Source organism: Melanotaenia boesemani, chromosome 11 (assembly GCF_017639745.1).
Source record: "Melanotaenia boesemani isolate fMelBoe1 chromosome 11, fMelBoe1.pri, whole genome shotgun sequence".
NCBI lineage: Eukaryota > Metazoa > Chordata > Actinopteri > Atheriniformes > Melanotaeniidae > Melanotaenia > Melanotaenia boesemani.
In genome coordinates this window covers 7285706-7312677 of record NC_055692.1, presented here as the reverse complement: position 1 = coordinate 7312677, position 26972 = coordinate 7285706, and the positions used below count along the sequence as shown (strand labels likewise).

At 39.2% G+C, this 26972-nt stretch overlaps 3 protein-coding genes across 6 annotated transcripts; all 3 read right to left on the bottom strand.

The window, feature by feature from the left end:
- Positions 1 to 459: 459 nt before the first annotated feature.
- LOC121649359 (lymphocyte antigen 6G-like) lies at positions 460 to 6618 on the bottom strand. The gene is made up of 4 exons (XM_042000127.1): positions 6469 to 6618; positions 1782 to 1832; positions 690 to 797; positions 460 to 621 (listed from the first exon to the last, which is right to left on the bottom strand). The coding sequence occupies exons 1-4, from the start codon at positions 6473 to 6475 to the stop codon at positions 473 to 475; spliced, it is 315 nt and encodes a 104-aa protein (XP_041856061.1). The 5' UTR covers positions 6476 to 6618; the 3' UTR covers positions 460 to 472.
- Positions 6619 to 9955: 3337 nt separating this feature from the next.
- Positions 9956 to 26336, bottom strand: LOC121649360 (prostate stem cell antigen-like). 3 transcript variants are annotated; one of them, XM_042000129.1, is made up of 3 exons: positions 26126 to 26324; positions 10346 to 10453; positions 9956 to 10199 (listed from the first exon to the last, which is right to left on the bottom strand). In XM_042000129.1, the coding sequence occupies exons 1-3, from the start codon at positions 26172 to 26174 to the stop codon at positions 10045 to 10047; spliced, it is 312 nt and encodes a 103-aa protein (XP_041856063.1). In that variant the 5' UTR covers positions 26175 to 26324; the 3' UTR covers positions 9956 to 10044. The 3 variants fall into 3 exon arrangements, with proteins under 3 accessions (XP_041856063.1, XP_041856062.1, XP_041856065.1); XM_042000128.1 differs by lacking the exon at positions 26126 to 26324 and adding an exon at positions 11018 to 11143; XM_042000131.1 differs by lacking the exons at positions 9956 to 10199; positions 10346 to 10453 and adding exons at positions 25068 to 25311; positions 25457 to 25564 and having other exon boundaries at positions 26126 to 26336.
- Positions 19412 to 24226, bottom strand: LOC121649358 (lymphocyte antigen 6G-like). Of its 2 annotated transcripts, XM_042000126.1 has the most exons (5): positions 24150 to 24226; positions 21662 to 21783; positions 21149 to 21199; positions 19733 to 19840; positions 19412 to 19654 (listed from the first exon to the last, which is right to left on the bottom strand). In XM_042000126.1, the coding sequence occupies exons 2-5, from the start codon at positions 21666 to 21668 to the stop codon at positions 19506 to 19508; spliced, it is 315 nt and encodes a 104-aa protein (XP_041856060.1). In that variant the 5' UTR covers positions 21669 to 21783; positions 24150 to 24226; the 3' UTR covers positions 19412 to 19505. The 2 variants fall into 2 exon arrangements, with proteins under 2 accessions (XP_041856060.1, XP_041856059.1); XM_042000125.1 differs by lacking the exon at positions 24150 to 24226 and having other exon boundaries at positions 21662 to 21963.
- Positions 26337 to 26972: the final 636 nt, after the last annotated feature.

Here is a 26972-nt window from a genome sequence, read left to right as displayed (position 1 = left end):
AAAAATAAAAGTGTTGATGCATTTCCTTTAATGTATTGAGTACATGCTTGTTTTGCTTGAAAAGTGTATGTAACAAAGAATTATGTTTTCCTCTCAATAATTATATTGTAATAATTCATAGACTGTAGGGCCGAGGCTGTGTCGCCATCTACTGTGTTTATACTGTAATGTCTCTCTTTTTTATTAAAGGAAATAGTTTGTGTTTCAATAAAAAATAAAATCATCAAAACAAGATCCAGAGGATAATTGTTGCTTATGAGTGTGTTGCATGTCCTATTTCATTGTCTTTCTACTGAGTGCTCATGTGGAGCTTTTTTCAGTAATTAGTGCAGAGCCTGAGGAATTAAACATTTAAACACCTGGTTGAATGTTGTGGTTTTTTTTAAGAAAATGACACACATTCATTGACAGGTTTTGCATGCTCAGTGAGATAAACAATGTGTATGGAATGAATAACATCTGTTCCAAAGCTTTAGAGAAAGAGTGTGAGGATGGCTGAGGACACCAGCAGCAGCATGACACTGGGACCAGCTGGGAAGGCGCTGTTGCACAGGTCTCCACTGCAGCATTTATAGGGGCTTACGCACATAGAGGTGTGTCCACATCCTAGATTGACTAAATCTGTGAGAAACATATGGTATTCAGTACCTCAGAAATATTCAGTCATAAACAATTTAGTTTATACATACCACCCACTTTCACAGAGTAGCATTTGTTAAAGGGTGAAGCACAGTTTATAGCATTTGTGCAGGATTCAGGCCTGGATGATATGCATGAGTAGCATCGTAATCCAGTTGCTGCACAGAAACACAGGATGTTGTCAAACACGGTAAGATTCTTGATATATGCAAACATTTTTCTTATTTTCACACATAAAAACATCAACAATTTTAATTTTATAACTGTGGCAGAAAGAGCGGGTGTTTTCTGGTAGAAAAACCCCTCCACACAGTTTTCTGTAACATCTAAAACTCAGAGAATTTAACAGCAATAAATTATATATTAAAGGCAAAAAGAAGATAAACTATTTAACTACAAGTTGTATAGGTTTAATGTAAAGAACATTTTTGAAAACAGTAACATGTTTTAGCTGAGCCATAAGTCTTCCATTTGAAAAGCTCAATTTAAAATCCTTGACATGGTTAAAAAACAGCTAAATGAAATAAGGTGTTTGATGATAAGTCTTTAAAATGAAACTAATCCAGTGAAATAGCATAATAGAAACATGTTTACTCCATTTTTTATGTTTAACAAACTTTTTTGCATATGTTCTCAATGATTATGGTTTCCAAATATATTTCCAAAAGTAAGTTTAGGATCCATAAGGATTGGGTTTCTCCTTTATCACTTCCAAGACCTTATCTACACTGCTATATATGCAATGAAATAACATTCCTTTAGATTCTGTACATTTTGCTGACATATATAATATGTTTTTATTGTATTCATTTACTTCTACTGGTGTCACAGCTAAATTAGCTATTTGTACTTGTTTGTTGAGGTGCCTATTAGATTTTAAGCAGCAACAAAAGGCAAGAAAAGGTAAAATGTCCGTTTGATGGTTATCAAACTAAATCTATCCTAAAAGTATTGAAGTTAAAAGATAAGCTACAAGAAATCACATGATGCTTGCTATCTTAGCTATGCAAATCCATGAACATTTAGGAACAGACAAATGTGTTCTGTTGCAAGTCGATGTTTAAACACTAAACATGAACAGGTTCCTTAATTTAGATTTAATGTTCAGAAAAGACAACCCAGTTATAAGCTGCGGCTCTAACCTATGGACACAGTCAAGAACAGGACCAGAGCTCCACAAAGCTTCATCATGGCTGAAAGAGGAACAAACAGTGTAAGAGTGGAACCTGTCTTATATTCTCAGGTTTGCCTCTCTATTTTTGTTTCCTCAGAAAGTTAATCTACAGTATCTGACACACCCCTATGGACTTAGTATCACAATCATATAACTCCACATCCGACGACACTGGCCCAGATGCCGCTGGACGGAGGGCACCCCGATCTCTGCTTCGTGCTCCGGGAAGAGCGGAGGCTGGTAACCCAGGGAGGCCTCGAAGGGCTAGAGACCCGTGGCGGATGAGACGTGGGAATTGTGGGCATATTCCACCCAGCACAGGTGGCTGCTCCAGGCGGAGGGGTTATTAGCAGCCACGCAGCGCAGGGCAGATTCCAGTTCTTGATTTAAACGTTCAGCCTGGCCGTTGGTCTGGGGATGGAAACCTGAGCTCAGGCTGACGGAGGCACCTAGCTCAGCACAGAATGCTTTCCAGACCCGAGACATGAACTTGGGCCCGCGGTCTGAGACTATGTCTGTGGGCCGTGAAGGCGGAACACATGTCCGGATACGATCTTGGCGGTTTCCAGAGCAGAAGGCAGTTTGGGCAAGGCCACGAAGTGAGCTGCTTTGGAGAACCTGTCTATGATGGTTAGGATGGTGGTGTTACCTTGAGACGGCGGCAGACCGGTGACAAAGTCCAGGGCAATGTGGGACCGGGGCCTCCCAGGGATGGGTAGTGGACGTAGAAGTCCCGCAGGGGCCTGAGAGGAGGTTTTTCCTCGAGCACAGACTGGACAGGCGGCCACAAATTCCCGGACGTCCTTCTCCAAGGTAGGCCACCAGAAGCGCCACTGGATAAGTGTGGAGGTGCGTGCTCGACCAGAATGGCAGGCCACCCGGGAGGAATGCCCCCACTGGATCACCTGGGAGCGGACATTGTCAGGCACAAACAGTGTATTTGGAGGACCTGTACCTGGATCAGGGTGGGCGTGCTGGGCGTCCCTGACATTCTGTTCCACCTCCCAGGTAACGGCGGCCACCATACAGGACGCAGGCAGAATGGTGTCAGGGTCTGTGGGTGGTCCTCCGGAACTGAGGGCGTCCGGCTTGATGTTCTTCGTGCCTGGTCTGTAAGTGAGGGAAAAGTTAAACCAACCAAAGAATAGTGCCCACCTGGCCTGCCGGGAATTCAGTCTTTTGGCTGACTGAATATACTCCAGGTTGCGATGGTCGGTCCACACGATGAAAGGCTGAGCTGCCCCTTCCAGCCAGTGTCGCCAATCGTCTAAAGCCAGCTTCACTGCCAAGAGCTCACGTTCACCCACATCGTAGTTACATCCGCTGGGGAAAGACGCCGGGAGAAAAACGCACATGGGTGGAGCTCTCCTGACTGCACTGACCGCTGGGACAGGACTGCCCCCACCCCGGTATCTGAGGCATCAACCTCCACCACGAACTGACGGGACGGATCAGGCTGCTTGAGCACCGGAGCCGAGGCGAACCGTTTCTTCAGTTCCTGAAAGGCGTCGTCCGCGCACTTGGACCAGTGAAAGGGGGTCTTGGGGGAGGTCAGCTTGGTGAGCGGGGCGGCTACCTGGCTGAAGTTCTTAATAAACCGGCGGTAGAAGTTAGCGAAACCTAAGAAGCACTGCAATTGCTTCACAGTGTCGGGCATGGGCCAATCCAGAACCGCTTTAACCTTGTCAGGATCTGTCTTCATCTGCCCGCCCATAAACACATAACACAGAAAGCCAACGGTCTCAGAATGGAATTGACATTTTTCGGCTTTGACATACAGCTTGTTCTCCAGGAGTCTCAGAAGCACCAGACGGACGTGTTTCTTGTGTTCTGACAGGGATTTGGAATAGATGAGTATGTCATCGAGGTAGACGAACACAAAACAATTGAGGAAATCACGGAGAACATCACTGACCAGGGCTTGAAAAACTGCGGGGGCGTTAGTGAGGCCGAAAGGCATGACCAGATACTCAAAATGTCCTAACGGGGTTTTGAATGCTGTTTTCCATTCGTCACCTTCTTTGACACGGACCAGGTAATAAGCATTCCGGAGGTCTAACTTGGTGAAAACGGTGGAACCAAGCAAGGCGTCGAATGCTGAGTCGATCAGGGGTAAGGGATATTTATTATGAACAGTTATCTTGTTTAAACCCCGATAATCAATACAGGGCCGCATAGTTTTGTCTTTCTTGGTGACAAAGAAAAACCCTGCGGCTAAAGGGGAAGACGAGTGTCTGATGATACCTGCATCCAGGGATTCTTGTATGTATTTCTCCAGGGTCTCTCTTTCAGGTCTGGAGATATTGTACAACCTGCTGTTTGGAAGAGAGGACCCTGGTAGCAGGTTTATAGCACAATCGTAGGGCCGTTGAGGTGGTAAGGAGGAGGCTTTGTGCTTGCTGAAGACTTCGGCCAGGTCATGGTATTCACCGGGTACTGATGTCAGGTCTGGGGGCGGTCCTCCGCTACTATCCGTTGCCGTGGGGGGTATGGCTGACCGTAGACAGGCCAGGTGGCACTCCTCACTCCAGCCTATAACGGTTCCGGCGGTCCAGTTAATGTGGGGGTTGTGGAGTGAGAGCCAGGGGTGACCAAGAACCAGGGGGCAATCTGGTGCTGAAATCAACTTAAACTCAATGAGTTCAGTATGATTGCCGGAAAGCTTTGATTTAATGGGTGCAGTGGTGTGGGTTACCTGGGTGATGGTTCTGCCGTCCAGGGCATTAGCAGTTGTGGGTGGGGGCAGTGGTATCCGTGGGATCTGCGCTTCTTCCGCCAGACGGGCGTCCAAAAAGCTGTCCTCTGCGCCTGAGTCGATCAGAGCCAGTACGGTGAGGGTTTGATCCGAAAAAGTGATGGTTGCCGGGATTTGAGTCTTGGTCTGGGTCTGACCCGTCAGAATCCCGACCTTAACTGACGGGCCGGATCTTTTGGGCAAACGGGACAGGTGGCACGGAAGTGTCCCAATCCTCTACAGTAGAGGCATTCTCCTGCTTGCAGCCGTTTTTGTCGTTCCGATGGAGTAAGGTGCGCCTGACCCACCTGCATCGGCTCGACGGCGGAAGCAGAGGAGGAGTCCAAGGATGGCCAGGCTGGCGGGGTCAGGTCTACCGCTGGGGACTGAACCGCGTAGGAACCCCTGCGGTCCCGGTGTCTCTCCCGGAGGCGGTTATCCAATCGGATGGCCAGGTCGATTAAGGCGTCGAGAGTTTCAGGGGGATCCTGAGTCGCCAGCTCGTCTTTAAGAGTCCCTGTTAAACAGTTCAAGAAATGATCAATTAGTGCTTCAGAATTCCATTTTGAATCGGCGGCCAGGGTCCGAAACTCCACTGAAAATTCAACCACACTCAAAGCTCCTTGTCTCAGGGACATGAGACGCTTGGCCGCCTCGCGGCCCCGAACTGGACCGTCAAACACTTTCAGCAATTCCTGTGTGAAGGACCGGTAAGTTAAACAGTGTAGGGGCGTGGTTTCCAGGAATGCTTCCGCCCACGTAAGAGCTCTTGAAGTCAGAAGACCTATAATGAAAGATACCTTCGATCTGTCAGATGTGTAGGTGCTTGGTTTTTGATCAAAGATCAATGAACACTGGAAGAGAAAACCCCGGCACTTCCCCAGATCTCCGGCGAAGGGTCTGGGATCTGGAATGTGAACCTCTCGGACAGGAACGGGTGGAGTTGGCGCAGAGACAGGCGGTGCGGCTAGAGGAGTAGAGAGCTGAGACAAACGATCAAGTATGGCAGTCATTTTGCTGGTGACATCATGTAGCTGGGTTTGTAATGCATTCTGGCTGTATCCGAGGGATCTGAGTACCTGAGAGTGTTGGCCAAGTAGTTGTCCTTGTGAGGATACGGCAAAAAAGAGTTTGCTGTTGGGGTCTGATTTTCCGGCGTCTGGCGCGGCTTGTTTCGATGGTCCCATTTGTTGGCTGGATTGTTCTGTCACGGCTGGTGTTGTGGATCCAAGGAAACGAGAGCACGGAGAGTAAAGTGAATGATTTATTATGACAAACAATGGTTATGGTGATGTGATTGTTGAAGGACGGGCTGGAGCGGGCAGACAGGATTCCTCGAGTGGACCGTGGTTTTCTGGGTCGGGTTCTTGGGGAGAGAGAACACAGGTGAGTAAACAACAAGTAATGAGATTGCGACAAGACTTAGTTAACGGCTGGTTACCACAGGCAGTAGTGCAATCCAGCGAAGACTGAAGATACGTCTGGGGTTCTTATACGAGAGGGGTAATCAGCCCAATGTCATTCAGCTGCGCCGTCCTGTTGGCAGAGATGCTTCATCCTCCAAATATGGTCAGGCGGAAGGAGGAGGCGTGTGAATGTGTGGACCATGACATCCATGACCTACATATTTTAAAAAGATAAGAATAATAATGGTTTTACTTCAAGTCAATTACCTGTTTTCAATGATACCCACTAAACCATCCTCTGTCACTGAAAACACATAGATCTAAATTTCTAAGGAAAAACAAGCCATCACGTATCAGCCTACAAACTTTACAACAGTCTAAAGACAAAGGTGGATTGGACCTACCCAACTTCAATCCCTACTTCTTATATCTCCAAATGGCTTAAACTTAGCGGCCTAGATGAACCATGGTTAGATGTAGAACATGTATTCTGTAAGGATCTCGTTATCGCTGACCTGCCATTCATCAGCTCAGCCACATCATTTCCTATTTAATTACTTGGTGGGAGTTTCTTAAGATAACCAAGCCTTCACTTATGCCATGTGAGCTTACACCCATCTGGAACAACCCTGACATCCTGCAAAACAAAAAGATGGTTAACTTTCATCACTCAATGGAAAAATAAAGGAATAAAACAGTTAGAACATATAATAGAAAATGGAAGCGTTTTCTCATTAAACATTCTCACTTTACGATATGGAATCAACAGCACTACATTTTTAGAATATCACCAGCTTAAATCTATTTTGTGTAAAAACATAAACCATTAACCAATTAAAATCGCAGCTACCTATCAGGGTAGCAGAATTCTTGAATCTCGATGCCCCTATTGACTATTATCTAAACTAGAAGACTCAGTCTATCTTCCAACTTCAAAGTGACTTATCCAGTAACTTTAATCAAAATGAATGGTCACAAATGTGTTTAAACACCTTTAATATGACTAAGAATTCCAAGATATGACTAATTCAATTCCAAATGGAAAGAACTCATTATACAGGACAAGGGACATTTAGGATGGGTCTGTCACAACCAAATATTTGCTCACACTGCACTGACAGCAAAACTGACAGCTATTGCCATGCCTTGTGGTCCTGCACACCTGTCTGCAGGTTCTGGCTTCAGGCATGTGAAGACATGTCAACATGGTTCAAATGTAATATTCCTGCAAACCCCATACTGTGTCTACTAGGAGACTTGGCTGAATTAACATGGTAATTATCTCTGCACACATGATCCTTATGGTCTTATGTATCACAAAGAAAACTATCTTTGTGAACTGGAAAACCCCAAATAATCTGTGTTTTCAACAGTTTAGGAACCTCTTACTAGACCACATTAGTATTGAGAAAATGTCTGCGTCCTCAAAGAACCAGTTAGCCGAATTTCACTCCCTCTGGTCCCCTGTGATTAGTTCCATCACTCAGTGTTGGTGGAGGATTGTGACCATGTCGCTGCTTTGGGAGGGGTGGCTGCCTGTGATGGATCGAGCTGGTACAAGGCAAGGACACAGTTGGTTTCAAAACAAGAGCGGGTTTTATTTACCCAAAAGAATACTCACAAAAAGTTTGGGCCCTTAAAAGAGGTCAAATGAACAAAACTAAACCAAAGTATAACAATAACTCAGGAAACTTTAAACTAACTGTTTAGCATGTAACTCAAAAGAAACCAAACTAACACAAGAACCAAACTGACCTAACAAAACAACTAACCTGACCTAACAAAACAACCAAACTGACCTAACAATCAGGAAACAAAGGGGTACCTAAATACTGGCTGATCAGACCAGTTCTAAAACTCAAGAGGGATTGACAAATACTAAACAAATACATTAAACAATGACACAAAACCTAAACAGTTAGCTCATTACTACTTAAAACAAGAATTACACAAAAATACTACAAGAAATCAAACTAATCAAAATCGTACCAACAAAACTAATTGTTTGACGATATAAAGGCCATTAATCTCCCCTCCGGAAGGAGCTGACTTGGTCTGGGCCCATGGCACTTCCTGCTCCCTGGCGTCTGCCTGTTGAGCTCACTGCTGCCGCCCAGCGTTCATCATGCTCCCCCCAGCACCATTAAAAGAGAAAAACATATATGGAATACAGAGAACTTAACCAGAATTGAAAATACAATAGTGCTCCAATGTGCGCGCTAACAAAAGGGAACTAAAGCATTTCAACCTACCAAATGTAAACTAATAAAGTACAATTAAGAATGCAACAACACTGTGAATCTATCTATCTATCTATCTATCTATCTATCTATCTATCTATCTATCTATCTATCTATCTATCTATCTATCTATCTATCTATCTATCTATCTATCTATCTATCTATCTATCTATCTATCTAAAATCCAGATGACCCAGCTTTTCACCATTGTGTGTAAAAAATTAATGTTTGTACTTTTTTGTAATTTTTGCATGTGTAAATTTATATTGTGTGTGTAAATTTCTAGATATTTGTGTGTGCTTTGGAACATACATATGCAAGTACCTCAGTCCTGGCTGACAGATTACCAGGGCAGGCCACTGATCGCTGTGGGTGGGCCCCATTTATCAAATGAATTTTGACTTTTTAAGAGGACAAATTACAGTTTAATAATTCAATATTTAACCCACTCTGAAGCGGATTCGGTATAGAAAATATAAATATATATAGTTTTTTCTCTAATATTGAAAAAAAGAAAAATTTAAAAACTTGCAGACACTCCAGTAGATATCAGATGTAACAGAAAATAAAACATTTCATCTATAAATAAAAAAGTCAATCTAGTCATTTCAACCAATAATCCGCCTGTAGAAATAAATGACAGACTGTCAGACATCGAGATCAGTTAATCAAATAACCTGAACAGCAACATTATGTGAGAGACGTTCGGCTGCATGAATCAAATTTTACACAAAACAACAAACGCCCAGCAAAGCACAGATGTTTTCTGAATGCAATAAACCACATATTGTAACTGATTCTACTTTTGATAATTTAGGACCACCTCCCCAGCTGGTCCTGACTCATCAGTCCATATTTAGACTCACATATTTAAGCAGGCTTTGAGATTTTATGTGCATTTTGAGATGTTGTAGACCTTTGTGCATTGTGGGGGTTTGTTTGAACTTTTGAGAACCTGTGTTTTTTTTTTGTCTTTTTTTTGTTTGTTTTTTTTTTATGTATGTTGAGTCCTGGGTGGCCTTTTTGTTTAATTCTCCACTTTTGTGTTTGGCTAGAGTCTTTGGGTTTCTTGAAACCTCATTTTATGTTATTACACTTTATATTCTGCCTTGTTGTCACGACAATTAACCTGTAAATAAATGCTTTTATTTAGAATTAGTTTGTGGGTTAAATGTTTACAGCCCCTTTTGCGCTAACGAGCTGGAGGTTTCTAACAATCCAACCAAACTCATTCATTTCAAATGGCGCATCACAGATGCTTTTCTGTTTTGTTCTTCTCACTAAATACGTTTTCTCTTGAATTTTCTGTTGTATATTCCAAATTTTCACACAGACAGCCCTATCATCAAACAGATTTCCACATATCAAGGGTTACTAAACATCTATTCAGCTGTGTCAGGTTCATATTCACATTGTTTAAGCTAACACACCTGATTGAAAGGAACAGATCCTCAATTTTTACTATCAATAAATCAAAATGTCTTCTGTCAACACACAACTCTTACCAGCACAGAGAGCACTGTATTCTGCACTTCTCTTCCTGACATTTCCTTGTACTTTATAGCTGCTTACAACATGACCCAATAGTTCTAATCTACAGTGTACAATCTTATGTGTAAACCATAGCTTGAACAATATGTATTAATCTCCTCATGGTTCATGTATTTGTCCTGGTTTATCACCTTTCTTCCTAGTTAAATTAATTCCAAATGTGTTGTTTGATATATGCTACATAAACTCTAGTTGTAATGAATACAGGAGACATTGTTAATGTTGAGTTTAATTATTTCTTCAGTTGTACAAACAGAAAAATAAAGAGACAGAAAAAGAATCAAACATTTTCCTACAGTCTCAGAGAAAGAGTGTGAAGAAGGCTGAAGACATCAGCAGCAGGATGACACTTGGTCCAGTTGGAAAGGCACCGTTGCACAGATCTCCTTCACAACAAGTCATAGAGCCCACACATGCTACGCTGGTTTGGCAGCCCTTTGTTACCACATCATACCCTGCAAGCCAGTACAGAAAACCCCTCAGAAACAACTTCAAAATTACTGTAACATACAGTCTTGAGGTATTAGTATAGAAGTTTAGATTTTTAAAATGATTCTCTGCAGTAGTTACTTGAGCTTGTGAAAAAAAGAAAACAACTTACCATCTACTTTGAGAGAGAAACATCGATTGAAAATGACAGCACACGATTTGGTGTCTGTGCAGGATCTAGATTCAGCTGCTGTGCATGTGTAGCATCTCAATCCATCAGCTAAACAATGACACACAACACAAGTTCTCAACACAAAACACAAACAGAACATGACTAATTTTATCTCCTTTTATTTTATTCTACATTGTGCATTGCATATTATTGTAATTGTAAAAAAAAAGACATGCACATAATATTAAAACTTTTATCTTTTAAATAAAAAAATGCACAAAAAATATACAAAAGGTGAGTTCTCCTAAATTTAAACTGCTTTATTTTAAGATAATATGGTTATTTATTTTCTTGGTTTATGTTTTGCCACTTGAGATCAACCAGGAAATGACTACTTATTCTAAACTTGAAAAAATAATCTGAGGTATAAACCCATGAACTTACTTCACACCCTGTAGTTCTTCTATTTAGTTTTTGCAGGATTATACAAACAATAGTAAATCATTGTTTTCAAGCCAGCAATGGTGCAGAACAAAAATAGCAGGTTACTAAAAAGCAGTTTGTAACACCATCTCTCTTTGACAACCCTTCCTCTGTAAAATGTTTAATCATCACTTATTTACTTTCTTGAAAGTGACAATAGAAATATCTCAACAAGAAACATGTTCTTACCCACAGATAGAGCCACAAACAGGATCAGAACTCCGTAAAGCTTCATCATGAACTTGAACTGTTAAACCGACTTGTGGGAGTAAAAGTTTGAGCAAAGCTTGAGCACAGTTCAACTTTCCATTTGCTTTTAAACTTGAAGATTTGCATTTTCCCACAAAGGGTCCTCCTGAGTGAGCTAAACGTCGAGCTCTGAAGTGAACTCATTATTCCTGATACAGCCTGTAGGTTAACCCTTTCTAGAAATCAAGTGTGCCTTTACTGCTGGCAAATGGGGTGGGGCTCTGTTAGTTGTTGTTAGAAAACCATTATTAACTAAACTAAACCTTTGATTTCACTAAGAAAAATAATATCTATAATCAGGAGCACATAGTAAATGAATAAATAACATGTTTGAAAGGTTCTGGATGTTTTTATTTCATGATTAAGATTTTACATTGTAATTCTTTTAATAGTAAGTTTACTTCCTGTTTCTTTGTTGTACTTAATTCTTGTTTTTACCACATCTGATCCTCACTTTTTATTTGTCCCTCAGTATTTATCCTCACGTTAGCTTTTTATTAGTTTGTTTCTGGATCTTCTTCAGCCCTTTATGTTTAATTAAGGTATCTTAATTCATACATCCATCTGTCTAAAATCCCTGTTAGTTTTCCATTATGGTCCTTACACCTTGCTTCACATTTCAGACGTGGAAACAAACAGAAGAATGAGCTCTCATAAGGGTTAAAAAGTTATGGAACAAGTTTGTGTTTTGTGTTTTAGACTTTAAACTGGAACTGATGAGGCCTGCCGAAGATGTAGGGGCACCTGGTTGGTAGATCTGAGGAATCTGGAGGAAGCATATATGGTTGTAAGAAGTCAGAAATATATTCAGGACTTAGCCCATAAATTCCATAGCAAAATCAGTTCTAAAATGAACAGGGAACCAGTGGAGGGATTTTGTCTTCAAAAACATATAAAAAGAGAATTATTGTTAACAAAGGAATAGGGCATTTCCTGTCTTACGTAGACAGCTTTTAAGTAACTTCCTTTGCAATAACCTTCTTAACTACATTTGGTAACATGATTTTAGTGTTATTAGAAAGAAATATGATTCTGATGTAGTAATAGACGCTATCTCCTCTGGAATAATAATGCTGTTGATGCAGATAGATCCAGTCCTCCAGCATTAAATCTCAGTCGTGTTGATTTTCCTGTTGGATGGACATGCTTTGCATAATTCTTTGCAAAGGGACATGCATGCTTATAAAATACTGTTATTTCTATCCCACATGTTACTTTCTGAAACACTTTCACTACACATATTTACTGTTTAATTTACAGTAAATGTCACTTGTCCAATTTTGTGGCACAGTGACTGTACCCGAAAATTATGGGAAAAATCATTGACAACATTAGTCCTGATTTCGCTCTGTGCCTTAAAAGTATCTTGTTTAGTTTTATTAAAGATAACAGCAACAAATCCAAAGATTATTATTCTTGACCTAATCATTCATTAAGTTAACTTCACATTCCAAATGTAAATTAAATAATTCCCAATTGTGTTTTATAACATTTTAAAATTAAACCAAGCAATGCTTGAAACCCATACTCTCCTCTAAAAACACAAAGATTGCTCCAGAAGGTCATCACCACTGCCCACAAAATCGTTGGCTGCCCTCTCCCTTGCTTGGAGGAACTGTACACCTCTCAGTGCCTCAAGAAAGCACAAGACATAATTAAAAAGAAAACTCATCCAGGACATCATCTGTTTGAATGGCTGCCTTCAGGCACCAGATATAGCCTAGTGAAAACAAAAACATACAGGTTAAAGGACAGCTTCTTTGCCAATGCAATAAACTTACTGAATGTAAAGTAATAAAGTACAATTAAGAATGCAACAACACTGTGAATCTATCTATCTATCTATCTATCTATCTATCTATCTATACATATATATATATATATATATATATATATATATATATATATATATATATATATATATATATATATATATATATATATATATATATAGTTTGATACATGTCAATCATCCATCCCCACGCTCACAGCCCCCCTCTCAGCTCCACCACTTTGCCCATTTTTGTATTTTCTGGGGGCGACGGCAGGCACGACACTGCTAAAATGGCGATGGTAGGAACCACCCAAGAAGCTTCAGTTTTGCTCTTCAGAAACCTACGGGTGACGTCACTGTCCACCCAGGCTCTGTCCATCTTTTATATACAGTACAGTCTATGCTCCAGACGAAATACAAGGACTGCATGGTTGACTGTATCGAAGGCAGTGAGGTCCAGCAGCCTGGGGCGCTGAAAATAGGGGGTAAAGGAGAAGAATTCTAGGAGCCCATGATTGACAGGGGTCCAGACGGGCCCTCAATGCAGTTGTAATACTAACAAAATTATCTGATACTCAATGATAAACTTACAATCATGCAAACATTTTAGTTACAATGGATTGGTATCACTAAGTTTCTTTGGTTTGGAAGCATTTCTGAATGCCCAACCCCCTCTATATTTCCCTTAAATGGTTTAGTCCACCTGCTCCATCAGCTGCAGAGCTTAGCTCAACAGACAGACAGCGAGTGGATGCTAAGACGGCAGGATGCCTCAAAAATCGTGAAGCTTAAAAAGAAAAGAAAAAAACTGATACGTGAGGGTTGACAGTATGTCACCCAGCTCTTTCAGAGGCGAGGTGGGTCAGTTAGTTTGTCTGATGGAAAGTTGTGGAACATCAGATTGTTGTCTCTTCTCAAATTTGTTCATTTAAGCTAGCTCACTTTGCTCCCCATATTAGCTCATATTTCTAAAGAAAACTCTGGATTTTATTCATTTCACTGTTGTTTTAGTGAAATAATCAATGCAGGGAAACGATTGGCAAGCTGCTCTGCTAAAAAGAAATCACGTGCGTTCTGAACAGACACGACAGCAGCCGAAGCAGATGCCCAGAGTTAGGTTTGGTCAGTAGTTTGGGACTCATCCTTCTGCTTTGCAGCAGGAACAGAGCACATTTCTAGTGCAGCAGACAGGGTGACTGCCTTCAGTCCAATCAGAGAAATATTTAAATTTTCTAGAAATCAGAAGATTAACTAGCAACAACCATATAGCATCATAAATGTTTTCCCCACTAATCTAATGCTTCACCTGTGAGTCTACAGATCTGGAGATAAATTAGACCTGCATGTGTTGCTACATGAGGGAGACAATGAGATGGAGTCAAATCAATTTCCCTTGATATCTTATTACACTAAGTTCTACCTTTTAAAATGTGATTATTTAATTTTAAAGATAAAATTAAATAAATCTCCACAGAGGTTTGCTTGTGACCGTATTACATTCAGTTCATATACAGAAATACAACATACCATGTGAGGTCCTGCAGTTTTTAGTTTCTGAGCATACCTAATTTATTTTACCATTTGATTTTATTTTGATTTATTAATTTTAGTTTCTTTTCATGGGACCCAAAATCCCTGGCAGCACCCCTGCCAGCAGCACCAGCACAGTGGGGTTCTCAGTATCCACAGACAAGCCAATGTCATTGTGTCCATTTAACAGTGCTGATTCAGTGCTATGTCGGGATTTAAATGAGGATCTGACTGTAAATTATCCAAAACTGAGTGGACCTCTAAAAATGAAGGGCCTAACACACAGCATGTTTGATAGCAGGTGGGACAGACCCTGAACTAAGACAAGATTTTATAAAATCAAGCAGGTTTGACTCAATTAATCTATAAACTTCTTAAAAATATGCTTGGAGAATTCGAAAGTGAAAGTTTTCACAAATTGTCACTATTTCTCAGTCAAATAAGGGATTTCCCAGTCAAATAAGGGAAATGAGGCAAATTACGTTGGAGAGGAAGATGTGTTTTGCATGTGAACATTGAACATAGGACAACTGTAAATGCTGCCTGAAAAGGAAAGTAGAAAAAGCGAGAGGAGACAATGACACAGTAGATAGAAGGCAACAACCTTTCAATCCAACTGAAACAACAGAGACTTTCCTACAGCTTTTACAGGAAAACTAAGCTGATGGTTAGGAGTTCCTAAAAGAATAACCAAGACAGCAACGACAACCAAAGTACCAGAAACACAAACACACTAAACGTAAAGAAAGGTATCTCTTAGTGTATAAACCCACTAGAAAACTCAGTGACTGTCAGTATGCAGAGGATAAGGAATGGGGAGCGATCAGAGATGAGTGTGATCGTACAAATCCTACCATGTCTCTATGGAGGCTAGAGACAGACTAGAGCTGACAAGTCAGTGGATATACAGACGTGGACGAAATTGTTGGTACCCTTTGGTTAATGAAAGAAAAACTCACAATGGTCACAGAAATAACTTGAATCTGACAAAAGTAAAAATAAATAAAAATTCTATGAAATTTAACCAATGAAAGTCAGACATTGCTTTTCAACCATGCTTCAACAGAATTATTAAAAAAAATAAACTCATGAAACAGGCCTGTCCTCACCTGGGTGGTTCTTGTGGTGGTGCTCTATGTGGTCATGGATGGGCGGGCTTCCAGTGTGATTGGATCCCCAAGATATCGTTTCCTTACAGCAGCATCGAGCCAGATGTTTTCATTTTATTATTTTTTCAGAGACAGTTATTAGTGATGTGAGTTCAAGTGTGTACAGAATGGGGTATGCCTTTTTATTCTTTGTTCCATTCTTTGATGTGTGAAGGCTTTTAAATTTTGTTTTTAATATGCAGAATTTATGATAATATGCAACAATGAAAGACTGAAAAGTGACCTACACATGTTTTTTTTCCTGAAAGAAGTTAAGATTGTTCCAAGATGAATACATCATTGCATGAGCAGGTTTTGTTCTGTCATCCAATGCACACGCTTCTTCACATGTTATGTTTTTTTACTATTATTAAAAATGATATTCATCCCTGCTTAATACCATGTTTGTACCATAACTGGCAATCATGTTAATCTATTAACTACAAACTCCGCTAACTCTTGTATTGTTGTCAGGGCATTGTTGTGTTTTGCTGATTGTGTGGAAATGCATTATACTTCAGTGGGTAGTGATTTTTATTAATAAGAGGTCAGTAGGAGTGTGTTCTGTTTGTTAATAACCTGAGTTGTCTGATGGGAATAAAGCTCTTTCTCTTTTTTTGCATCTGTAAAGTTCAACTTTGCTAAAATGGAAACTGTAGAAATGCTGAAAATATTTTCTAGATTTCATTCACACGGCATATTTCTACCACATGATGGCCTCGTTGTTCTCTTTTTCACATAATCCTTAACCTTTTTTTCCCTCTGTGATTGTAAATATTGATTTCAGGCAGCAATAAATGAACTAATTCTCATTCATATTACAATGCAGTGATCGAATAAACTGCGGCACAAAGCTGAATTTATCTGTTAACACACTAGTTTTAGCATTCAGGTACTTTTTACTTCTGGATTCTTATCAGTCATGTAGTCCCATCAGGTATTCTGTAGATGCCGCTGTGGTTATACATTTTGCAGCAGGACATATACCTCTGACATTCAATGTTACATCCCAATAACACCCGTAGTCTGCTGTAAGTCTGTCGCAGTTCTTTGTCACTTGGTTTCAAGTCTTGGTCCAGAAGAGGTTTTACCCTGTTAAGAAGCTAATTTAAGCTGGAGGAGAGGAGACCCACCTGGCTAACTGTCTTCATCCTAGTCCTAGAAAGCATCTTTTTCTGTGACTTCAAAACAGATTTTAACATTTATGTTGTAGCAAATTTTAAGATTTAGAAAATATAATTAGATTTAGAATGAACAAATAATGCTTAAAATCCAGATCAATTTATGCCACTCTAAAACAAGAGTTGTGGTTTTATTTTGGGGCAAAAAATAACAGAAGTGCTGCTTGTGTATATTACACTTGATTCACCTAGTGAATCGACAAAACCCGAGTATTTCTAGCTGCCCTAAAGGCCCATAAATGCTCCCCTACTAACTTAAATAGCGTCGTCCGTTTCAAACGTTGTCATACGCCACCGTCCTCATACGTCCATGAGTGTTTTGCATTGCCATGATTTTTAAGTCATTTCTCCACTGGTAGGCACTGCTAAGTTCAGAGTTCACTCCCATGAGCCGACGTCAGTTTCAGACACTGTTTGGCAGTGGTAATGTACTGCTATAAAGTTGTTTTCAACTGCATCACATGCCCTAAGCACTTGAATATATGAAAAAAGCTTGCACAATCTCTACAGCTGTCCTCGTCTTCATTCTTCTTCTGCATTTTTGCTTCCTTTCTGATTTTCTTCTTTTCTGGTTTGTTTCTTACCCTGGTTGCATGTCAGCTAGTCTGCTCAGCACTGCCTCATCTGTGTCACTGATAGCTACGCTTATTGAAAATGGACCAAATTATCCATGTAACAACGCAGAAGACAGATGAAACTGCCCGTCTGCATATCAGTCTTCTGCATTGAGCATAAATGGGCCTTAACAGGCATGCAATACTCTAGGACCACAATCGCTTGCTTCCAGACAGGTTGCCCTGCACATAGCCAAAGTTGAATGAGCCCTTTGAAAAATGCAAGAAAGTGAAAGGGTTGGGGATCACCCCGCATCCCGCACCCCAGTGGTGGAGTGGACGGGTCGGGAGTACACAAGCAGAAATGACTGAATGGCAGACAGCAATTGATGGAAAGCAAGATTCACAAAGCACCTACGTCACAGAGCTGTCTTTGAGGTAGAAGACTTTTCCCCTCCAGAATCCTACACAAGCTACAGAGGAACAAGGTGGTCCTGAACTGTATCAGTCTGCACCTTTACCGCTGTTGCACTGGCCTGTCAAGAGCTCCTGCAGGTTCTGGAAAGCTGTAGCGACTCAGCTGCCGTAAGTGCCATTGCTAGTCGCCGCTGCTACGATTTGAGCTGCTGTCTGTCATCAGATGAGGATCAGCAGGTAAAAAATAAAGTTCAGTGTTACTTTTACACCCCTCAAAAGCACAAATCTGTCCCATTGCAGGAATATTTCATCAGAAACTTTGAAAGAATAGAAGTCTGAAACTTGCACATCTACACCATATAAGTTCACATCTGTTCATATGCATTGGTGGCAGTTGTGTATCGAGGAATTTGTTTAATGGGTTGATCAAGATAAGACACACAATAAGTGTGGGGTGTGTGTGTGTGTGTGTCCAAAGTTCTTGAGCGTTTCTGCAATAAAACAAATCATAATTATTGCCTGATGGTTACACTCACACACCTGACTTCTTTCCAAAGTGCAACATTGGTGGCAGTGATGAGTACAAATTCATCTTATGTATCCTAATATGCATATTTTGATTTTGTTTTTGTGATTTTTAAAAAAATTTTTATGCAAACAAAATACATTACTGGTAAAGATAGAATATTTAAGCCAAAAGTAAACAAAACAGATTCACAGAGGAGATTAGCTACAATGCTGAACTTCATACTGTTTACACCTGTAGTGCTTGAGTCTAGCTTAAGAGGTTTTCCAGCCAATATGTACTCAGCAAACTGATGAAAACGCATAAAAAACAGAGTAAATGAGCATAAAGTTTACAAATACAGAAAAAATTACAAGTACACTCTCTAAATACATTGCCAAAACATTCATAATAAAAAGAGGTGACTAATTACATAGTGCAAACTAAACGACATACATGCCATAAAATATGAAATATCCATTTAGGCTGTCTTTGGTACAACATTTTGCTGTAACAACAATCTGTTGCTCTCACCTTCAAGGCAAAGACACCACAGGATATTCTGTCTCTCTGATTTTCATTTTAATACATTACAGCCTCTCTTCCACATGCCTTTACTAAAAACAAAACAAAACAAACAAACAAAAAAGAAAAACAAAAAACTAACTACACTAAATAGATGCCTTGACCAAAGTTGAAAGTTTCTGGTGTAGCTCACCAATGAAACGTATGTATGAAACGCTGATTAGCATCTTTTTCTCCCCACTGTATAAAATATTGACCTGTTTTTAACTGTTGTGAATTAAAACATATTGTTTAAAGTTGTCTGCCAAAATAAAAAAACAAAAACTAAAAGTGTTGATGCATTTCCTTTTATGTATTGAGTACATGCTTGTTTTGCTTGAAAAGCATATGTAACAAAGAATTATGTTTTCCTCTCAATAATTATATTGTAATAATTCATAGACTGTAGGGCCGAGGCTGTGTCGCCATCTACTGTGTTTATACTGTAATGTCTCTCTTTTTTTTATTAAAGGAAATAGTTTGTGTTTCAATAAAAAATAAAATCATCAAAACAAGATCCAGAGGATAATTGTTGCTTATGAGTGTGTTACATGTCCTATTTCTCTGTCTTTCTACTGAGTGCTCATATGGAGCTTTTTTCAGTAATTAGTGCAGAGCCTGAGGAATTAAACATTTAAACACCTGGTTGAATGTTGTGGTTTTATTGAAGAAAATGACACACATTCATTGACAGGTTTTGCATGCTCAGTGAGATAAACAATGTGTATGCATTGAATAACATCTGTCCCAAAGCTTTAGAGAAAGAGTGTGAGGATGGCTGAGGACACCAGCAGCAGCATGACACTGGGACCCGCTGGGAAGGCGCTGTTGCACAGGTCTCCACTGCAGCATTTTATGTGGCTTCCGCACATAGAGCTGTGTCCACATCCTAGATTGACTAAATCTGTGAGAAAAATAAGGTATTCAGTACCTCAAAAATATTCAGTCATAAACTATTTAGTTTAAACAAAACTATACATACCACCCACTTTCATAGAGTAGCATTTGTTTAAAGGTGAAACACAGTTTATAGCATTTGTGCAGGATTCAGGCCTGGATAATATGCATGAGTAGCATCGTAATCCAGTTGCTGCACAGAAACACAGAATGTTGTCAAACACGGTAAGATTCTTGATATATACAAACAATTTTCTCATTTCCTTTCTTTTTTTTTTAAAAAAAAACTTCTTAACTTTTAACTAAAATGTTTTTTCTCATTTTCACACATTAAAACATCAACATTTAGAGTTTTATAACTGTGGCATAAAGAACTGGTGATTCCTGGTGGACTTTGATCAGCTTTGATGTTTGTTTTTACTGTCTTATATCTTGAATAAACAATTTTTCAGTAAAACTGTCCCCTAATCATGAAAATCATTAACAGGATCTATTTAACCTCAACATGGCCACTACTCCATGTATTATATGATATAATATCCTTTATTTAAGCATAATAACACCAATACAGGGTGTTGAGAATATCTTTGAACTTGAATTTTCCAGCAACCACACCAGTCCACAGCTGCCTTATACCCATGAAGGTCCACACAGGTATGGACAGTTTATGTAAACTATGCTAAAATTGGATTTTAAATAAATGTGATGAAGTGGGTTGAAACCAGGATCAAACACCATCAGATGGAAAATAGAACATAAACATGTTTTGCCGTAACCTGTAGCTTTACAAAAAGAAAATGGGTGAGGGGTGCTGGGTGTGACTGATGTTCACTTCTTCATCTCTCAATTTAAAATCCTTAACATGGTTTAAAGAAACAGCTGCATGAAATCAGGTGTTTGATGTTAAGTCTTTAAAATGAAACTAATCCAGTTAAATAGTATAACAGACACTTGTTTACTCCATTTTTTGATGTTTAACAAACTTTTTTGCATATGTTTTCAAGGATTATGGTTTCCAGATATATTTCCAAAAGTACGTTTAGAATCCACAAGGACTGGGTTTCTCCTTTACTACTTCCAAGACCTTCTCTACACTGCTGTATATGCAATGAAATAACATTCCTTTAGATTCTGTACATTTTGCAGACGTATATAATATGTTTTTATTGTATTCATTTACTGGTGTCACAGCTAAATTAGCTATTTGTACTTGTTTGTTGAGGTGCCTATTAGATTTTAAGCAGCAACAAAAGGCAAGAAAAGGTAAAATTTCTGTTTGATGGTTATCAAACTAAATCCATCCTAAAAGTATTGAAGTTAAAAGATCAGCTACAAGATATCACATGATGCTTGCTATCTTAGCTATGCAAATCCATGAACATTTAGGAACAGATAAATATGTTCTGTTGCAAGTCGATATTTAAACACTAAACAAGAACAAGTTTCTAAATTTAATTTAATGTTTAGAAAAGACAACCCAGTTATAAGCTGTGGCTCTAACCTATGGACACAGTCAAGAACAGGACCAGAGCTCCACAAAGCTTCATCATGGCTGAAAGAGGAACAAACAGTGTAAGAGTGGAACCTGTTTTATATTCTCAGGTTTGCCTCTCTACTTTTGTTTCCTCAGAAAGTTAATCTGCAGTATCTGACACACCCTTATGGACTTAGTATTACAATCATATAACTCCATGACCTACATATTTTAAAAAGATAAGAATAATAATGGTTTTACTTCAAGTCAATTACCCGTTTTCAATGATACCCACTAAACCATCCTCTGTCACTGAAAACACATAGATCTAAATTTCTAAGGAAAGACGAGCTATCATGTATCAGCCTAAAAACTTTACAACAGTCTAAAGACAGAGGTGGATTGGACCTACCCAACTTCAATCCCTACTTCTTAGCTAACAAGCTGCAACATATCTCCAAATGGCTTAAACTTAGCAGCCTAGATGAACCATGGTTAGATGTAGAACATGTATTCTGTGAGGATCTCGTTATCGCTGACCTGCCATTCATCAGCTCAGCCACATCATTTCCTATTTAATTACTTGGTGGGAGTTTCTTAAGATAACCAAGCCTTCACTTATGCCATGTGAGCTTACACCCATCTGGAACAACCCTGACATCCTGCAAAAGAAAAAGATGGTTAACTTCCATCACTCAGTGGAAAAATAAAGGAATAAAACAGTTAGAACATATAATAGAAAATGGAAGAGTTTTCTCATTAAACATTCTCACTTTATGATATGGAATCAACAGCACTACAATTTTAGAATATCACCAGCTTAAATCTATTTTGTGTAAAAACATAAACCATTAACCAATTAAACGTGCAGCTACCTATCAGGGTAGCAGAATTCTTGAATCTCGATGCCCCTATTGACTATTATCTAAACTAGAAGACTCAGTCTATCTTCCAACTTCAAAGTGACTTATCCAGTAACTTTAATCAAAATGAATGGTCACAAATGTGTTTAAACACATTTACAATGACTAAGAATTCCAAGATATGACTAATTCAATTCCAAATGGATAGAACTCATTATACAGGACAAGGGACATTCAGGATGGGTCTGTCACAACCAAATATTTGCTCACACTGCACTGACAGCAAAACTGGCAACTATTGCCATGCCTTGTGGTCCTGCACACCTGTCTGCAGGTTCTGGCTTCAGGTATGTGAAGACATGTCAACATGGTTCAAATGTAATATTCCTGCAAACCCCATACTGTGTCTACTAGGAGACTTGGGTGAATTAACATGGTAATTAACTTTGCACACATGATCCTTACGGTCTTATGTATCACAAAGAAAACTATCTTTGTGAACTGGAAACCAAAAATAATCTGTGTTTTCAACAGTTTAGGAACCTCTTACTAGACCACATTAGTACTGAGAAAATGTCTGCTTCCTCAAAGAACCAGTTATCTGAATTTTACTCCCTCTGGTCCCCTGTGATTAGCTCCATCACTCAGTGTTGGTGGAGGATTGTGACCTTGTCGCTGCTTTGGGAGGGGTGGCTGCCTCTGGGCTCTTGGGGCTCTGAGCCCTGTAACATCCAGGGCATGTTTAGATCTAGTGGCAGACGCCAGCTAATGATGTATTCTGTGGGACGAAAGTGTTAATTAAAAAAAAAGAAAATACATACAACGTGATGGATGCGTATATGTTGTCTCCCTGATTCCCGTATGCAAAAGAAATACTGCCAACAGAACAGAAATATTACAGGCCCTTCACCCTGGCCACCCTAGATGGCCCTGGATCAAGTTAACTGGCGGAGTCTGTGGCAGCTGATCTTGGCCCGCCTGGGCCTGTGCTTCGTGGCTGCGGAGGGCTCTGGCTGGGCCTTCTTCTGCCGCCCTCGGGGTGGGTCTGGGGTGTTCTTCATGGGTTCATGCTCTGGGACTGCTGCTGATCACCCAGGTCTCTGGGCTGCCCTGGCCTGCCTCTACCTCCGTAGAAGCGTGGTCACATTTGCATGATCACACTCATCTCTGCTCACTCCTCATTCTCTGCATGCTGACACAGTCACTGAGTTGTCCAGTGGGTTTATACACAAAGAGCTACTTTTGTTTAGGTTGTTTTGTGTGTGTGTGTGTGTTTGTGTGTGTGTGTGTGTGTGTGTGTGTGTGTGTGTGTGTGTGTGTGTGTGTGTGTGTGTGTGTGTCTGTGTGTGTGTGTGTGTGTGTGTGTGTGTGTGTGTGTTTGTTTATTTGTGTGATACTTTGGCTTTTGTCGTGATACATCTTGTTGTAGTTGTCTTGGTTATCTTTTTTTTTTTTTTTTTTTTTTTTACAAACTCCCGATTGCCAGCTTAGTTTACTTGTAAACACTGTAAGAAATTCTCTGTTGTGTTTCTGTACAGGTGTAGCAGGAGAAATAAAAATTGAGATTATCAAGAGGAGCCTTATACCCATAAAGGCCCCCTTGGAAAAGCAAATTTGCTCGACACAACACAGCAGCCAGACCATTATTCTGTTTGCTACAATGCTGGACAGGACAAGTTAAAAAAAACATGTTTAACACAAGTCATTATAATTTCCTCTGTTACCAGAGGGATATTGAAGCAGCATTAAGTCTTGCTTATTTTGACAACTTTGGCTCATCAAAGTGAAAGTTCGTGGGTTAAATGAGTCCAAGCTGAGCTTTATGAAACATCTCACTTTAGCTGAAATGTTTAGTTGTCTTTACTTTTGGTCTAAAGTTGATATTAATATCAGTGACTTCTGTTAGATTAGATTATTTATTTATAATGTACACCTGTCTGTCTCTCTGTCTGTCTGTCTGTCTCTCTCTCTCTCTCTCTCTCTATCTATCCACTGATTGCTGTGGGCGGGCCCTATTTATCAAATGAATTCTGACTTTTTAAGAGGACAAATTACAGTTTAATAATTTAATATTTAACCCACATTTAAGCGGATTACGTATAGAAAATATAAATATATATAGTTTTTTCTCTAATATTAAAAAAAAAAAAAAATTAAAAACTTACAGACACTTAAAATCGGATCCAGTAGATGTCAGATGTAACAGAAAATAAAACATTTAATCTATAAATAAAAAAGTCAATCTAGTCATTTCAACCAATAATCAGCCTGTAGAAATAAATGACAGACTGTCAGACATCGAGATCATTTAATCAAATAACCTAAACAGCAACATTATGTGAGAGACGTTCGGCTGCATGAATCAAATTTTACACAAAACAGCAAACGCCCAGCAAAGCACAGATGTTTTCACCATGCTCTAGCCACTCAGCAAACTTCCACATTCCAGCCAAAGAGGAACCATGATGGAACACTCCATGAGTCACTAACCTGCACAAGTTTACATAAGTTCATTTTAGAGAAAGGCAACTAGAGCTCAACCAAACTGATCCTGTTTCATTTTGTGCAGCTTCAACTTTGTAAAACATCAGGAAACTTCTGAAGCAGACATAAACCAGACATACTAAACATGTAATTGCGACTTACTACACTTAGTATATCAAGGGTTACTAAACATCTATTCAGCTGTGTCAGGTTAATATTCACATTGTGTCAGCTGACACACCTGATCGAAAGGAACAGATCCTCAATTTTCAATTTTACTATCAATAAATCAAAATCTTCTGTCTTCTGTCAACACATAACTCTTACCAGCACAGAGAGCACTGTATTCTGCGAAACTGCACTGATGACATCTCTTCCTGACATTTCCTTGTACTTTATAGCTGCTTACAACATGACCCAATTGTTCTAATCTACAGTGTACAATCTTATGTGTAAACCATAGCTTGAACAATATGTATTAATCTCCTCATTGTTCGTGTATTTGTCCTGGTTTATCACCTTTCTTCCTAGTTAAATTAATTCCAAATGTGTTGTTTGATATATGCTACATAAACTCTAGTTGTAATGAATACAGGAGACATTGTTAATGTTGACTTTAATTATTTCTTCAGTTGTACAAATAGAAAAATAAAGAGACAGAGAATGAAACAAACATTTTCCTACAGTCTCAGAGAAAGAGTGTGAAGATGGCTGAAGACATCAGCAGCAGGATGATACTTGGTCCAGTTGGAAAAGCACCGTTGCACAGATCTCCTTCACAACAAGTCATAGAGCCCACACATGCTACGCTGGTTTGGCAGCCCTTTGTTACCACATCATACCCTGCAAGCCAGTACAGAAAACCCCTCAGAAACAACTTAACAATGACTGTAACATACAGTCCTGAGGTATTAGTATAGAAGTTTAGATTTTTAAAATGATTCTCTGCAGTAGTTACTTGAGCTTGTGAAAAAAGAAAACAACTTACCATCTACTTTGAGAGAGAAACATCGATTAAAAAGGACAAGACACGATTTGGTGTCTGTGCAGGATCTAGATTCAGCTGCTGTGCATGTGTAGCATCTCAATCCATCAGCTAAACAATGACACACAACACAAGTTCTCAACACAAAGCGCAAACAGAACATGACTAATTTTATCTCCTTTTTTATTTTATTCTACATCGTGCATTGTATATTACTGTACTTGTAAAAAAAGACATGCACATAATATTAAAACTTTTATCATTTAAATAAAAAAGATAACAAAATATATACAAAAGGTGAGTTCTCCTAAATTTAAACTGCTTTATTTTAAGATAATATGGTTATTTATTTTCTTGGTTTATGTTTTGCTACTTGAGCTCAACAAGGAAATGACTACTTATTCTAAACTAGAAATAATCTGAGGTATAAACCCACAAACTTACTTCACACCCTGTAGTTCTTCTATTTAGTGTTTGCAGGATTATACAAACAATAGTAAATCATTGTTTTCAAGCCAGCAATGGTGCAGAACAAAAATAGCAGGTTACTAAAAAGCAGTTTGTAACACCAGCTCTCTTTAACACCCCTTCCTCTCTAAAATGTTTAATCATCACTTATTTACTTCCTTGAAAGTGACAATAGAAATATCTCAACAAGAAACATGTTCTTACCCACAGATAGAGCCACAAACAGGATCAGAACTCCGTAAAGCTTCATCATCACACTTGAACTGTTAAACTGACTTGTGGGAGTAAAAGTTTGAGCAAAGCTTTAGCACAGTTCAACTTTCCATTTGCTTTTAAAACTTGAAGATTTGCATTTCCTCACAAAGGGTCCTCCTGAGTGAGCTGAATGAGTAGCTCTGACGTGACCTTATTATTCCTGAGACAGCCTGCAGGTTAACCCTTTCTGGAACTCAAGACAAGAATTATTGTTGTTAGAAAACCATTATTAACTAAACTAAACCTTTGATTTCACTAAGAAAAATAATATCTATAATCAGGAGCACATAGTAAATGAATAAATAACATGTTTGAAAGGTTCTGGATGTTTTTATTTCATGATTAAGATTTTACATTGTAATTCTGTCAAGTTTACTTAATGTTCCTTTGTTGTACTTAATTCTTGTTTTTACCACATCTGATCCTCACTTTTTATTTGTCCCTCAGTATTTATCCTCATGTTAGCCTTTTATTAGTTTGTTTCTGGATCTTCTTCAGCCCTTTATGTTTAATTAAGTTATCTTAATTCATACATCCATCTATCTAAAATCCCTGTTAGTTTTCCATTATGGTCCTTACACCTTGCTTCACATTTCAGACGTGGAAACAAACAGAAGAATGAGCTCTCATAAGGGTTGAAAAGCTATGGAACAAGTTTGTGTTTTGTGTTTTAGACTTTAAACTGGAACTGATGAGGCCTGCCGAACATGTAGGGGCATCTGGTTGGTAGATCTGAGGAATCTGGAGGAAGCATATATGGTTGTAAGAAGTCAGAAATATATTCAGGACCTAGCCC